This window comes from Danio rerio, chromosome 3 (assembly GCF_049306965.1).
Source record: "Danio rerio strain Tuebingen ecotype United States chromosome 3, GRCz12tu, whole genome shotgun sequence".
Taxonomy (NCBI): Eukaryota; Metazoa; Chordata; class Actinopteri; order Cypriniformes; family Danionidae; genus Danio; species Danio rerio.
In genome coordinates, this window is record NC_133178.1 from 36,591,871 (window position 1) to 36,609,048 (window position 17,178).

The 17,178-nt window shown below is 34.3% G+C and overlaps 1 protein-coding gene across 2 annotated transcripts in view; it reads left to right on the forward strand.

Annotated features, from left to right (window-relative positions):
- Positions 1 to 17,178, forward strand: part of map3k14a (mitogen-activated protein kinase kinase kinase 14a) — a 35,293-nt gene that overhangs the window by 14,724 nt on the left and 3,391 nt on the right. The window contains exons 1-12 of one of the 2 annotated variants that reach the window (XM_068219258.1): positions 692 to 793; positions 3,220 to 3,463; positions 3,551 to 3,590; positions 3,886 to 4,051; positions 5,515 to 5,862; positions 8,243 to 8,377; positions 8,455 to 8,584; positions 9,945 to 10,073; positions 13,902 to 14,000; positions 14,081 to 14,238; positions 15,591 to 15,741; positions 15,818 to 16,159. In XM_068219258.1, coding sequence (XP_068075359.1) covers positions 3,229 to 3,463; positions 3,551 to 3,590; positions 3,886 to 4,051; positions 5,515 to 5,862; positions 8,243 to 8,377; positions 8,455 to 8,584; positions 9,945 to 10,073; positions 13,902 to 14,000; positions 14,081 to 14,238; positions 15,591 to 15,741; positions 15,818 to 16,159 — 1,933 coding nt within the window. In that variant the 5' untranslated portion in view covers positions 692 to 793; positions 3,220 to 3,228. Of the gene's footprint in view, positions 1 to 691; positions 794 to 3,219; positions 3,464 to 3,550; positions 3,591 to 3,885; positions 4,052 to 5,514; positions 5,863 to 8,242; positions 8,378 to 8,454; positions 8,585 to 9,944; positions 10,074 to 13,901; positions 14,001 to 14,080; positions 14,239 to 15,590; positions 15,742 to 15,817; positions 16,160 to 17,178 lie in introns of those variants that run through there. The other variant, XM_002661208.7, reaches the window with a different exon arrangement.

Consider the following 17,178-nt stretch of genomic DNA (forward strand, 5'->3'; position numbering starts at 1 on the left):
TTTTTTTGTAAGTGTTTTCTTACAAACACTTATTTTCCAGTGTTTTTCCAAAGTACACTATAAAATAAATGATTGAAACAGTAGACTTGCTTTATCCATATTATATATGGTTACCACTAATGTTTATAGGAAGCGCATTTATTTCAAACTGTGATCAAAACTGACTGGAACTACCTGTGTGTCATTGCACACCTTCCAAAATCTAGAATTTCAGCAGAGCATAACATGTCTATATCTAAACGTCTTCCATTGTATAGACAAAAATAAACACTAAAATCATCTTTTATGTTTCACAAAATAAAGAAAGAAAATCATAGAGGTAAGAAAGAGAAGGCAATCTAACAGCAATAGTCTTCAATTATGACAGAATTTACACTTTGAGGGTAAACTTAGTTGAACTTTTTATATTATAAAAGCCCAATAGAGGTACACAAAGAAACAACTCTCAAGAGTATCAAAATATGAGAATGATTTCATAAAACGAAATACAGTTTAGCCAAAGAAAAAGAGTCTTTTAGGCAGGTAAAGTTACTGCAAGCCTGACTGCTGCCTCAGGAGGAGGAGGAGGAGGAGGAGTACAGCGCAGAGAGGGGAAATGGAGATGGATTTCCCGTAAATCAGCCCCATCCAATCAGAGTGCAGTTACGACATGGCAGAGAGCCAGCAGAGAAATGTACACACTGACTTAGCCATTGAGAGAGAGAGAGAGACAGGAGGGAGGGACAGGCTGTAATAGTGTTAGTAAACGAGTTCTCATGCTCAACTCTGCATTTGAAGCTGTATTTAAAACACGGTACGTTTTCTTCTGTCTCTCCTTTCCTTTCGCTTGCATGCCAGATTCGCAAATCATCATTGAATGCATATGAGTGTGTTGTAATGGAAAGGGTGTCTCTGTCGGAGTCTCATGCGATCATGCTGCGTTAATGTAACAACTGAGGAACTACAGGTTGCTTGACTTGGTTGCAACATTTTTCCATTGCTCATGCTTGAAATGCAGTAGGATGGATTTATGTCTTCCCACAGCGCTTTGAGTGCTTTCTGAAGTCATTTCGATGATGTAACAGCTTCTCCATTAGCTATCAAGATGGAGGATTCGGCTGCTTGCAATAAACTGTTGGCAGGATCTGCGTGGATGACGTTGGTTTTAGATGGAGGCCTGTTTTCTTTTAGTTTAGAAGAATGAGAGCTGCAGAGGGATGACCGGAGAGAGGGAAAGGGAAACGGGAAGGGAGAGTGTGGGGCAGATTAACTGGGGTCATATAAAGGCTCACTGATGCAACATGCTGTAACTATGTAAGACCTTGCAGAGTTTCTCCAGGCTGTGAAGATCCTTCTAGCAGGAGAGAAGAAAAATTAGCTTGTTCAGGTTTTAGTTTGGGAAGCATTTAGAAATAATTCCCTCACAAAATGTACAATCCTTTGTGTATATTTGACTAGTTTCATGTTACAATACTTTGGTTTGTGTAATGTCACCTAGGAAAAGTGTGGTTTCTACTTGCTTGCCACAGTGCTTGCCAACGTATTGATGTGTGGTTGCTAAGGTGCTCAGGGTGGTTCAAGCTTGTTCGGTTGCATTCACTAAAATGTTCTGAGTGGTTTTAGCTAGCCTAGTTGTCCTGAGCTGTCTATCATCTTAGAAGAAACTAAAAGCAGAAGGGAAAGTTCACCCAAAACATTCTGAAAATGTCATTTGCTCACTCTCAAATGATTCTAAACTTTTATAAATGTCTTTATCCTGTTAAATAATAGTGAAAATATTTTTTTAAATAGCTGAAAACTTGTGATTTTCTTCGAAATATCTTGTTTTGGGTTGGCCAGAAGTAAGAAAATGCAACAGCTTTGGAATAAGTAAAGGGTGAGTAAATGTTGACAGAATTTTCAGTTTTGAGTGAACTATCCTTTAAGGGCAAGAAATATCTACTATTGTTTATGCTAACTAAGAGCAATTAAATAAAAGCGTTACTGGATATCTAAACAATGAGGAAGTAAAATAAACAATCAGAACCACACCCTTTCTTTTGCGGATTATGACTTTATCATCATCCAATCAAACAAGGAAACCGTTTGACTTGATGCTGTTGCCTCCCACATATACACGCAGTGAAATTAGTGAGAAGTTGTCAACCGCGTAAGGATTTGTGATAGCAAACTTTGTCTTGCAATTCATCAGCGATTAAACTCTGATTTAATGCTCTAAATTAGAACCTAGTAGTCAGATTGTAACTGGTTAGCTTGTTTCAGTGTGGGATATAGGACATCATCTCTGCAAATATTGTCAAAACTCAGAAATTGTTTTCATTTTGAAAAGCAGAAAGCTCTTGTTTCGCCCTCAGCAGCTCCTCCCACTTCACACACCAACCTTGAGGAGCAGGACGTGTTAGATTGTGAAGAATCGAGTCTTTGTGTTTGCTCAAACACTGAGTGCAGTGTCCTCTGTTGCCTAGTCAGGTACAAAGTTCAGCTTTTGTGACCAATCACAGTTAGAGGACAGGCTAAATGAATTTGTATCACCTTGTCACGTCTGAAAGACAATATCCTCCTCTGCCAGATAGCATAACCAGCACCGATTAGGGAAGGCCAGGTGTATGGGATTTTTGTTTTCCCAGGGAATGGTTTTGATCAGGGTATGTATGTGCGTGAGACAAAATAAGGCACCATATTTATGCACCTTAAGGTTTTGTTATACACAACTTCTGAGCCATATGAGTAGAATTACTGATCTTAGGGCACCAAGGTGGCGCAGTGGGTAGCACGACCGCCTCACAGCAAGAAGGTCGCTGGTTCGAGCCCCAGCTGGGTCAGTTGGCATTTCTGTTTGGTGTTTGCATGTTCTTCCTGTGTTTGTGTGGGAGTCTTCCGGGTGCTCCGGTTTTCCCCACAGTCCAAAGACATGAAGTATAGGTGGGTTGAATAAGCTAAATTGGAAACCCACGCGGACACGGGGAGAACATGCAATTTCCACACAGGAATGGGAACAGGCACAGCCGGGACTTTAACCAGTGACATTCTTGCTGTGAGGCGACAGTGCTAACTACTGAGCCTCCAAGCTGCCTTACTAAATTCAATCAATCATTTTTTTTTTCAGTAAACCATAAACAATCTATTTTGTGACACTACGAAATAAGCAGTAGAGGATAATATGAAACTATAAACTTTTGTCCATACAATATTTTACGTCATATTGCATAGGTCTAATCGATCTGTTCATTTGTGTCATAGAGTTTGAAGATGCAGGTGCAAAGAATTTGGAACTCCACCGTCCCATTCTCTCACATGGCCCATAGTGATATAAAAGCTGTCAACCGCCTTGGCTCAGGTCCAGACTCTAGCACAGAGAGCGAAGGAGGAGAGCTGGAAAAAATAGTTCATAACAGCGCTCTGTGGAAGATCATAAATCACGGAACTGCCAAATATGAGTGGACACACGGGACAGAGAAACAGTCCATTATTGCACAGGCGGAGTGTAAGTGTTGGTTTAAAGACACTGAAACAATGACCTAGGTGTTTTAATCAAATTTAAATGTAATTGAATTCTTTCTCTTTTTCATAGGTGAGTCTCAGGATTCACAGGAGTTCTGCCCCAATGGCAGGTAAAGATCTATGTCAAGTCAATTTTAATTTATAAAATGCTTTTAAGAAATAACAATAAGTGCTTACCAAAGTTCTGTACAAGCATACACCATTTAAAACAAAAGACATAAAAATTTAAATACTCTCATACGGTGTTAAAACCAAAGAGTAGAAATGAATATGTAAAGATTTGATCTAAAAACAGGAATGTATATGACTTTAACACACAAATGTTTTCGATATGTTCTCTTTCAATATGAGGAATGAATAAATCACTGCGGTTTACATGTTTTGTGATATCTTCTTCCACGTTAGCATCTCCTCCCAGTTGGTTCTCAGCTCCATCAGTCGTAACCGGCCCAGAAAGAAACGTAAGAGGCCGCGACGGAAACAGGGCAAGAACGTCAGCCAAGCAAATGTGTCTGTGGGAGTCACCAGAGTGCCAGAACAGGACAGCGGAGAAGGGTCGTCTATCAATCAGGTACGGCCTAATTACCTATAATTATAACAACTGATGAAAATTGTAAAAACATTATCAGTCAGTCAGAGAAATTAAAGTAGCTGATGACATAGCTTAAATATATATAGTATATAATAGCAACACTCATCAAGACAACAACATTAATCAAGAACTTACAAACAAATTAGTCCCATACATATTACTGCAGATCGTTCTTTACAAACACCCCATTCACATCAAACAGTGATTCGAATTAAGACAACTGCAACTAGGATGAATGACTTTTCATAAGCAATTTTTTCGGGCTCTAGGAATTTTAAACCTGCGTCCTGATGGTAACATTTCAAATGCTGAGTAAAGGGGATGTGTATTATCTTTAAAAATCACAACTGCTGTTTTTTCCATAAAGAAACCAAATAGAATCTGCAGCGAATGTTGTTTGTAACCAGTTATCTTATTTGCCTGTTTGATAATTTGCGTCTAATATAGTTTGCCTTAAATATACAGATTGCTTTATGCACATAGCCCAGCTCAGACAGTAGTCGATTGCAGACTACTTTCATTGGCTGACGCTGCTATGACGATTGCGTCAGCCGAAACTTCAGACACGCCCTTGGTCAATCGTTGTCGCAATGCATGGTTATTCACACGGGGCTTGTTCCAATCCTTCTTTAATCGTAAACTGTAGTCATTGTCATAGTATTTTCCCTTCCAAGAGTGTGAGTGCCTACAGTTGTCCAACATTCAACAATATATCTGCTTTTGTGTTCATCAAAAAAATAAATAAATGAATAAATAAACTCAGAACAACCACTTAAGGTTGAGTAAATAATCAGTAAACGTTAATTTTTGGATGAACTATCCCTTTGATCATCTTAATGCAGTAATTGGGTATTTCTAATATTAGCGTGTTTCTGAGATAATTATTTATCTTAATTAGTATTACAAAAGTAATGACCATATTTAAACAAATTGTATTTTTTTTGTTGTTGTTGGATATTGGATAACATTACTACATTACTAATCTATATTACTATTTCACTTTGGATGCACGTTTTCATAAATTCATTTAATGTATATCACTTTTTGGATGCACTGAGAGGCTAAGTGCCTCTCAGTTTCAGCATAACTTTGCTGATGTCTAAAAGCGTCCAAGCACACTATATTTAGGAACTGAATGCATGTAAAAAATCTATATAGCCCATCTGTTAATTTCATTTAAGGTTAGACTTATTTCAGCTTATGTTATATCCCAGAGGAAATCCAATGTTTAGCCAACTATTGATTTTTTTGTATTTTTAATAATGTTAAATGTTAATAAAATGTTTAATAATATTATATTATATTATATTATTATATTATATTAAAGTATATTTTATAACATATTACTTTTAAAAGTAATTTTACACAACACCGTTCCCACTCTGCACTGGTTTTATAAGTGTTTTTCAGCAGTTCTCCTTTCTTGTGTCCTCTTTCTTCAGGTTAGAGAGCCAGTGTTCTTCAGCAGCAACAGTAGCAGCACATACAGCACAGAAAGAGTATCCATCCAGGAAACCGAGGGTCCATCAGACTCTCATCAGTGGGAGTCACAGCAGACCTCCTTTTTCTCCCCTAGCCAGAGTTATGCCGAAGAGAGCGAGGAGCTGAAGTCTCAGCTGAGAAGCGAAATCGAATGCTCTTTGGCAGTCACGGCCCTCAGAGACTATGTAACAACAGAAGAACCCTGCTTTGCATACGGCTTTGTAAAAGACGTGCTGAGACAAAAGAGGGAGAAGGACGAGGACGAAAGAGAGGACAGCGATAAGAACGAAGGCATCCTGTTCAAAGAGGTGATTTGCCATTTTAAAAACAAGGCACGGTGAAATTGACGAGGATGAAGTCATACCGAAAGATGCGACGCTTTGATCTGTTTTCTCGCACGCTAAGATGCTAATTTGCATGCAAGCACACATTACGAAAGTTATATAAACACACACAATAAAGACAATACAAATAAAGACAACAGAGGCACACTAATATAGAGAGAGAGTGAGACACACAAGGGCACATGCCTGCATGTGTACACATAGCTAGAAGCTGCGGTTGTCAGTTTCCTGTTTTTCTTGCATTCGGCTGGGTTTCATGTTTACCTCACTGATCTAGTTCTGCTTAGGGAGTTTCCTTGCAAGAGAAATAAGCAAACAGTTAGACAAATGTCGTCGCGCACTCGTCATGTGCTTTAATAAAATTTGACATTTACAGTTAATCAAGTAAGCACGCATCAGAATCCTATCTCTGGCCAATAAACAACATGGTCTGTATATATGAAGAATTTAGATGCAAAAACATCTAAATGCCATCTGAAATAATCAATGAAACATTTCTTCTCAGACTCTTGTGTGCAGGTTCAGAGATTTCACTGTAAAATAACTGAAAGTAAACATAGGACTAAAATGGCACTTACAGGTTTTTGCATCCGAACTCTTCATATGAAATTAAATTAAAACACTTTAAATAATAATGTTGCATTTATATAGCGTTTTACTGGGCACTCAAAGCACTTTACACAATGAGGGAGAGATCTCCTCATCCACCACCAGTGTGCAGCCTCCACCAGGATGACGCGACGGCAGCCATTTTGCGCCAGACCACACACCAGCTGATTGGTGGAGAGGAGACAGAGTGATGAAGCCGATTATGATATGGGGAGGGTTAGGAGGCCATTTTAAGTTTTAAAATACATTTTTAATCAAGGCATGCAATATTACAAAACGTTACAAGTAACATTAATAAAGGTTTTGCAGGAAATGCACTTTTCAAATTGAACACACGAATGCACATTGTTTAGCACTAAAAGTGTGCTGTCAGTAAAGTATTTTCATAAATATTTCTGTGCTTTTATTAAGCAAAGGAGAGAGTAGAGAACTATGGGTTGTTGCTAAAATATTTCTATGTCAGTTAAATGCTAAGCCTTCCATTCATTAGAGAGTTAAAGGAAAAAAGAATTATCTTGGTTTCTACAAACAAATTCAGCAGCTCAACTGTTACCAACATTACAATAAAATTAAATATTTATTGATCAGCAATCACAGGTATAAATTATATTCAAAAATATACCAGGTTCATACGGTCATGGAAAACCTGCATAAGTCATGTTTTTTTGACATGGCATTTTCCGGGCCTGGAAAAGTTTTGGAAAAACAGAAAAACCCACAAAGTTTTAGAAAAGTCTTAAAAATCAAACAAATATCTGTATACTTGAATATAGATCCGTTTTCTTTACTTCTATTCTTTCTTTGGCCAAACACATGCACTCACATTATTAGTGCTTTTTTACTTAAATAGATTGTTTTATATATATATTGTGTGTGTATATAAATTTATAGTATATATGTTTTAAATATATTGTTTTATAACTTGTAATAAATGTGAACGTACAATGTTTTTCTTATTATTTACCACGTATACGTAGACATTATGTGAAACATTAGGTCCTGAAAATTCACTTTAAAGTTCTGGAAAAGTCCTGGAATTTGAGTAGTAAAAATGTCTATCAACCCTGAATATAGTAAAATATCAATTAGAACAGAATATTAACAGAGTAAAATTTGTATTTAAATAAAAATAAATGAAATGCATTACAATAAATGTTAATTGGAAAAAAGATCAATTGTAGTAATATTAAAATAACAACATTATTACTATTTTTTTTTATTTAAAACTGCAACATTGATAACTAACAGATGTCAAAACTTTCTATACTATTTTCTGTTTTTATTATATATATATATATATATATATATATATATATATATATATATATATATATATATATATATATATATATATATATAATGATGTTTAACAGAGCAAGGACATTTTCACAGTATGTCTGATAATATTTTTAATAGCTATATTTATATTTATTAGCTTTATATTATAAAGCTTTATGCTATTTTTTTTCGCTATAGTCAACAGAACAAACTATTGCTATTCAATAACTTGCCTAATTAACCCAGTTAAGCCTTTAAATGTCACTTTAAGCTGAATAATAGTATCTTGAAAAAATATTTAATAATATATTATTTTCTATCACCATGGCACAGATAAACTTTATTGTTTCATGTTTAATCTACTTAAATAAGTGTTAGGAAAATATCGAGCATTTTTACAGTGTATTTAATTCTTTTAAACTCTGTTTTAAACTAATCTGAATATAAATTTTTTTAGGGCCTTCAACCAGTGAATTCTGAGTACAGAGAGGGCCGGGAGTATGAGCAATGTAGATTTCTCAAGCAGGGCTCTTTTGGAGAGGTCTACAGCATCAAAGACAAAGGCACAGGCTTCATTTGTGCTGCCAAAAAGGTATGTGTGACCTCCTTCAAATACAGTTTTTTTTCCACTGCCCGAGACTTAAATATGAGTTGTATTTGCTTTTTCAGGTGCCGCTGGAAAATTTCAGCACTGAGGAGGTGGGCACGTGGAGCGCCCTGCAGTCTCCTCAGGTGGTGGAACTCTTTGGGGTGGTGCGTGAAGGTCCATCCATCGTCCTTTTCATGGACCTCAAACCCAGTAAGAATTTCTCAGTTCATTATTTTGGCATTTCTGGGGCCTGTACCACTATGGTGGTTAACAAACTCAAGATTACATGATTAGTTTTGGGCTTTGGGCTATGATACTGAGTTTAGGGAGCCCATGCATGTGAAGGCATGATATTATTTGCAAACAGCCAATCATTCACTTGATTGAGAGAGAGAGAGAGAGAGAGAGAGAGAGAGAGAGAGAGAGAGAGAGAGAAAATGACTTTTACAGCAAAAATGGAGCTGTCCATGAAAAAGAACAAGTTGCTTTATTGGAGCAAGTGAAATTAGTTGAAAATGTTCATAACATGTATAGGTATTCAGAGACTTGTCACTTTTTATGCCTTATCTACTAATCAAAAATATAGGGACATAAAAAAACTTAATTAAATATACAGATAGTTGCAAAGTTCTTAAAACTGCTTAATATAATTGTAATATATTTTTATATAAGATAAACATAATTGTTTTGCTTTCATAATTTATCTTACTAAAGGGTTAATAATATAAGAGCTAATAATAAATAAGTTTTGTGCATGTGCCTATTGTCTTTTTTTTTATCTGCGCTTTTTGATAAAGCAGTGTGAGAAGATGAAACGCATGGACATGGATCACCACTTCATGTGATAATAGTGTGTGCAATTAAAATAAATATAGACTTATGAAAGATGATACATTTAAGATGTAAGAAAATGACAGTGATTCAGTTTTGGGCAAAGATGTCAAAAGAGTTCCTTGGAATACTTTACTATACCATACTATGGAACGGTGTTTCTCAACCAAGTTTCTAGACGACCACCAGCTTTGCACATTTTCCATGTCTCTTTAACCAAACACACCTGATTCAGATCATCAGCTCATTAGCAGAGACTGAAAGACTTTTAATGGGTGTGACAGAGAAAGGAGACAGCCAAAACATGGTTGAGAAACACTGCTGTAGAATACTTTAACTAATAGCATTTGATATAGTATGAATAAAATTTGCCAGACTTGTAAAGTGCATCTAGAAAGTGTTTAAATGTAACTTTGGAAAAGGGTGTAGGAAATCTATGTAAACAAAAGTTGGTTATTAAACTAAAATAGCTTCTGTGATTAGATTGACTTTATCTTGACTTTATTACATCAGAGATGTCACTTTGGGCACAATTGATTGGTTGAATCTCGGTTTGCGTCTTACAATGCATGCCAATGAATACCACTAAAAGCCAAACCACTTTCATAGTCCCTTAAACTCGAGAGTTTGTTCAAACTAAACTAAAACCAGCTAATCTGGCTTCATGGTACAGGCCCCCCAGTGTTCTGCTTTGTGAGGAGATGGATAGTTTGATCTGCTCTGTTTACACTCTCTTCAGGTTCTCTAGGACAGCTGGTGGAGGAACGAGGCCGTCTGCCAGAGGATCTGTCCCTGCATTACCTTCAGCAAGTACTAGGGGCACTACACTACCTGCATAGGAAACGTGTGCTTCATCTGGACATCAAAGGTACAAAGATTGCTTTACTAATAATGTTTTGTTTTTGTATGTGGAGTACAAGCTACAAGTGTACAAGTGTACAAGGAGTACAAGTGTGCAGAGTCTTTGTTTTGCTTACTCAAATTCCCACTTCCAAACTGACATTTATGTGGACAGATGACATGACTGTGACATTTAACGTCCACATGTAGTTTATGTGGAAAGTGGACATCCCTTTTTATTTTACTTCCTTCATTGGAGAGACAGTTCATTGGAAACTTTTTAGAGAAATGAAAAATCACAAGTGAGTCTTTTAGGAAAAAGGCAAACCTCGTGTTTCTCAGAGTTGCTAATTTACTAGACAGCTGCATTTAAAGGTCAGAAAACTCCACTTCTGTGTTTTATTAAGATAAATCTGGAAGAAATATATATATATATAACATATTATCATTTTTTTATGTAAAATTAAAAATGTGACAGTAAAATAAAAATAACATTTTCCTAAAATTATTATTATTATTTTTTTATCTTTAACCAATAATTTAGAAAATTTTAAGAAATGACATTTTACTTGGAAAAATGAATAATACTTACCCATAAATTTAAATGAAAGTTATTTAACAAAACAAAAAACAGTTTAAAATAAATTTACAACCATAACTGGTGGATTTTAATCCTGCTTGGCTATAAAATTTGCCAAAGTACCAGACAGCTGCATTTAAAAGTAAGAAAACCCAACCTGTGTGTTTTATTTGGATAAATATAGAATAAAACATATAATATATTATTACATTTTTATTATAAAACAAATAATGGGAAGCTAAAATAAAAAAGAAACTACAGCTGGGTCTAGAAGTATTTTCTCAATCACTTTTGTATTTCTACTTTTAATCAATAGTTCAGAAAATGAAACAAAAATGACATTTTACCCCCAATGTGTAGCTATAAATCATATTTAAAGTTAAAATATCCAGTGGTCTTGTTTTTTTCTACATAGCTGATTGTCTTTAGGAAATAATAATTATGACTTACCCACAAACTTAAATGAAGGCTATAAAATAAAAAGAAAACAAAATTAAAATCAGGACTGGTGGATTTCAATTCTCCTTGGCTATAAAAGATATTTTTTATTATAAAACAAAAAATGTGAAGCTAAAATAAAACCAAACTACAGCCGGTTCTAGAAGATTTTTCGGAATAATTTTTGTTCTTGTACGATTAAACAATAGTTCATAAATTAAAACAAAAATGACATTTTACTCCCACCATGTAGCTATAAATCATATATAGAGTTAAACTATCCAGTGGTCTTGTATACATTTGAAGTCAGACTTAATAGCCCCCTTTTGATTTATAAATATTTTATATATATATATATATATATATATATATATATATATATATATATATATATATATATATATATATATATATATATATATATATATATATATATATATATATATATATATATATATATATAATTTTTTATTTTTATTTTTTATTTTCCCAAATGAGGTTTAACAGGTCAAGGAAATTTTTACAGTATATCTGATAATATTTTTTCTTCTGGAAAAAGTCTTATTTGTTTTATTTCTGCTTGAAATAAAAGATGTTTTTAATTTTTTTTAATCCATTTTAAGATCAAAATTACTAGCCCCTTTGAGCTATATATTTTTTTTCAATAGTCTACAGAACAAACCATTGTTATACAATAACTTGCCTAATTACCCTAACCTGCCTATTTAACCTTATTACCCTAGTTAAGCCTTTAAATGTCACTTTAAGCTGTATAGATGTGTCTTGAAAAATATTTAGTCAAATATTATCTACTGTTTATAAACTAAGAATGAAATGAAAGCTATAAAATACAAAAAACTATATTTAAAATATGCAGTACTACATAATAAATGTAAACCATAACTGGTGGCTTTCAATCCTCTTAAGCTATAAAAAAGCAATACATTTTCTTTTTTTCTCTTCTTGCTTGCTTAATTGAAAGTATAGGCTGTAACAAACACATTTCAAACAAAACGACAAGCCAAAAGTTGAAGCATTACAGTTATTCAGTTGAAGAATTAAAGTTAAATGTAAAGTTGTGTTTTGTGGCAGGCTTTAGTTGTTTTTCCGGGGAACAGAGTGAGACAAACATCACCTGTGGTGAGGGTGAGAGAGAGAGAGAGAGAGAGAGAGAGAGAGAGAGATCAGAGTACATTGTGATCGACCAGCGCTGGGAATTTCCCCCAGCATGACTCATGTGCTTCAAATGAGGGGGAGAGTCTGAGGGACGAGAGATCAAGAGAAAGAAACAAGACACCGACTGAACACTGACCATATATAATACTGAAGGACACTAAAGATTACATGAGCAGCTTTATATTGTTTTATAAGCACTTTAAATTGATAAAAGACTGATCAATTCAAGCAAACAACAAAAGAAAGCGTTAAACTCTACCATCAGCAGCGCCATCTGCTGTTTAAACTTGTATGTTTTTTTCTTGACTTCACAAGTTGTGTTTTATCATTTTGAAACTGAAGGTCTGTCACACTCCAATTTTAACTTTTCCTGGAATTTACCGACCACCAATAATAGAGGAGAGAGTTATGGGAAGAGATTGCAAAAATATTCATTATATTATATATCATGCATAATACATATAATATATAATGCTTATTTCTAGACTTACTGTGGATGGCTAAATGGACCCTTTTCACAAGAATGTTAAGACTCTTTTAATGGTCCTCATAATCTTAAATCCTTGAAAGTTTTTAATATTTAATATTATATCATCTTTAAATCTATCCCATCTTGATAACACATCGTAAAGTTATTCTTTTATTATTTCAACAAATAGGATTGTAAAAAATTTCTTCTTCTTCTTGTTATTATTATTATTTTTATTTTTATTATTAATGGTAATAGTGATAAAAGCAAAAATGACTGAAGTAATAATTTCATTTGAAACTACATACGATAAGAAAGCAGTTATTTAAAATGTTAAAATTATTTAACAATTTAACATTTTTACATTTAATAAATGCCGCCTTGCAGTTTATTCCGCTGTGGCGACCCCAGATTAATAAAGGGACTAAGCTGAAAAGAAAATGAATGAATGAATGAATGAAATGCCGCCTTGATGAACAGAATCATTTTTTTTTAAATAAAAAAGAAAAGAAACATGACAAAAATAAATAAAACGGATGTTTTTTGGTGGTTTGTGACACTTTAATAAAAAAACTTAATGAAGTTTAATGCCAGTTTACTAAAATAGATAACGGCAAATTATCATAAATTTAAATAATTTTCATTTATTAATATACTAAATAGCAAAATATACTATTGTGGATTGTCTTGAACTTGAGCCTCCTATATTTATTAAAAAAGCCTCAATATGTGTTGGAGGTGGAGAAATTTATTGATATAATATATGTATGATTTTTTTTAACCTTTTTTATTGCTCGCCAAGGCTGTATTTATTAGATTAAAAATGTAGCAAACATATAAATATTAGGAAATATTATCACAGTTGAAATAACTTTTCTATTGATTGTTATTAAAAGGATAAAACTGTTTTACTATGTTTTATAATGTCATTTATGGTAGATCTGACTCGCCTGTCACATGGTTATCATTTGTGCTGCTTAGTATCATCATCATGCACATTTTAGTAGTCTTTTGATGATCATATTATTGCATCTTTGTTGAATAAAAGTATTAATTTCTTTTTAAAAATGCAAATAAAATTGCAGTTTCATGATTTTAATGGACAATACATGTGGGCAGACATTTGGTGTAACTTAAAAACATTTTTTTTAAATAATAATTATAATGAATTTCTGTTTGTATTTTGTTTTCAGCTGATAATGTTTTGCTGTCCGAGGATGGGAAAGATGCATTCCTGTGTGATTTCGGCCAGTCAGAGAGACTGGACAAACAAGGGCTTAGTTATTGTCAGGGTGAGTACAGCTCATATTTGCCTCTTACTTTAAACGAACACAGACCCAAGTCTGAATTGACTCATTTTGCTTGTGTTTAGGATTGAAAGGCACAGAGACTCATATGGCACCTGAGGTGGTGCTCAATGAGTACCACTCTTCAAAAGTCGACATCTGGAGCAGCTGCTGTATGTTTCTGCACATGCTCAATGGCTGTCATCCGTGGACCCGCTATTATTCTAGGCCACTGTGCCTCAAGGTAAAAAAAACTGCTTTGTAATGGAAGCTGTGCTGTTGTGCGTCCTTGTGTGATGCACATCCAAATGAAACAGCTTTTGCAAACATGACAAAATGCATGGGTGTTTGTTGTATGACGGTTAACGTTGGCACGCAAGTAACTATATAAACAGTTGAAGTCAGAATTATTAGCCATCCTTCAATTTTTTTTTTCTTTTTTAAATATTTCCCAAATGCTGTTTAAAAGTCTTATTTGTTTTATTTCTGCTAGAATAAAAGCAGATTTTAATTTTTTAAAATACATTTTAGGGTCAAAATGATTAGCCCCTATAAGCTATATATTTTTCCTCGATATTCTACAGAACAAACCATTGTTATACAATAACTTGACTAATTACCCTAACCTGCCTAGTTAACCTAATTAACCTAGTTGAGCCTTTAAATGTCACTTTAGGCTTTTATAAGTGGCTTGAAAAATATCTAGTCAAATATTATTTACTGTCATCATGGCAAAGATAAAATAAATCAGTTATTAGAAATGAGTTATTAAAACTATTATGGTTAAAAATGTGTTAAAAAAAATCTTCTCTCCGTTAAACAGAAGTTGGAGAAAAAATAAACAGGGGGGGCTAATAATTCTGACTTCAACTGTATATATCTTTGCATAGTGCATCCTAGTGGATTTAAACTGGCAGTATCTGGAAAACTATAATATCAATTAGAATATTGGAAGAATTAACGTAACATTGCGATTCTTTGTTATTCTGCGATAAATTTTTAGAGATTGATTGACTATGGTCTACAGCCAATCAGGGCAAAAAAAGCATGTCAATTTGCACAAAAAAATCAGCGAAACTGAGAGCGTTTGTTATAGCGAGGAATCACTGTTATTTTCATTGTCATGTTTCATGTCATGGACATTACTTTGGCTGTTTTCAGCTTCAGTGTTGTAAAAAATGACAGCAAATGCTTCATCTGCCTTAAAAATAGCTTCATTTGTGGTTACTTTAGCTTTCACAGCTATGTGTTTTCCTTAAAACTGCACTTATAGATGGTCCATATGGCATGCACTTGAACAAGTAGCACTGTTTTGTTAACTATTTGGTGTATCCAGTGATGTATGCCATCATTTCAGCAGATTGGTAGTAGCACTAGCACCAAACGTAATCAAACTAACAGGAAAAAATGATTTCACAACACCATCATAATATCATTTACTAGCAGTCGGGAGTCTTGTGTTCTATGGAATATAGTACAAAGCACTGCACGTGGTTAATAAAACTAATGTATTTGGTTGTGTACATACATTCATATTTGCATATTTGCATCTCTGCGTAGGCGTAAAGAAGTTTTGTTTGTGCTTGTTTGTAACAGATAGCAACAGAGCCTCCGCCACTGAGAGAAATCCCACACGACTGCAGCTCCCATACAGCTGAGGTCATAAAAGCAGGACTACAGAAGGATCCAATCAAACGAGCCTCTGCCAAAGAGCTCTCCTTTAAAACTGCCAAAGCACTCAAAAAAGGTAATGATAAAACCATACATGTACAAATTACTGCATATTAGATTTATGTGATTTAAAACCATAACTTTGTTCATAGTCGGTGGACTACGCAGCCAAGTGAGGGGCGGAGCCTATCAGAAGCCACTGGGGAAACCAGACTCCGCCCATTCAGCTACGCCCACAAAATCCAATAATGCCATGCCCTCTCACAACTCTGAGCTGCAGTGGATGAGCTCAGAGCAGAAGAGGAACAAGGCTGACGGGAAACGCAATGACAAGACGAAACAGAAGAAACAAACAAAGGACACAAGAAACGACGACCACTCTCCACCCAAAGCACTGCTGCACATTCAACACACTTCACCTAAGCCACAAGTCAGCAAAAAGACTGAACGAGAACCAACAGTGCCGGAACAAGAGCTGAGGAAACTAGAAAAAGGTGAGACGAAATCTGATCACATGATATTCAGAGTGCTCAATGAGCTCTACTGTACACCCAGATGGAAATTAAAAGGAACTTGTGGGACATTTGTTAGAAACAATCGTTGCATTCAAAGTGTCAGAGAGAATTACAATGCAGCAAAATAATGGAAATGGAAATTGATGCCACTTTATTTATTTTATTAAATACACCACTGTTTAAAGGTGTTTAGCCAGTAAGATTTCTTTAAAAAGGATATTAACATTTTTATTTAGAAAAGATGCATTCAAGTGATCAAAAGTGCCTTTTTTAGACTCTTCTCGCATTTCTGGGTTTCTCAGCAGAGGAAGGCGTCATAGCTGGGAAAATTTAGAGCATAATTTTTTACAATCCTATTTGCTTAAATTATAAAAGAAAAACACCACAATAGTGTTATCAAGACTTTCAGAAAAAGGAAAAAAGTAGTGAGTCTGCTGACAGCCAGAGGAGACAATAACGTCAAATTTATTCTCAGCCCCATAGGCGCTGCATTAGAAACAGACTGATTCCATTTTTTTAATTCATTTTTTGTAATTTGACACAAAGGTGATATAATACATTCATAAATGCATGTAAAAGCTCATATGTTTATTAAAAGTCTAAATATTAAAAACTTTCAAGGATTTAAGGTTATGATGACAGTAAAATGCGTCACAAAATGTGTCTTGTGAAAAGGGTGCATATTGTTCTAAATAAATTATCAAACTGTTTTCAACATTAATTAAAATAAGAAAAGTTTGTCGAACATCAAAAATTATTTTTGAAGCACACTGAAATTCAGGTTTAGAATCAAATAAAAATGAAATAATATTAGGACAAATTAGATTTTACTTTGCAGTTACTTTCTCGGTGAGCTGAAAAGACTTCTAAAAAAATATTTGAATGGTTATGTATATTAAAAATACTTTTGGTTTCATTTTATAAAAAATAAATGTCTATATTCATTCATCCATTTTTTTATTTCTATTTCTACACACAGTTGAAGTCAGAGTTATTAG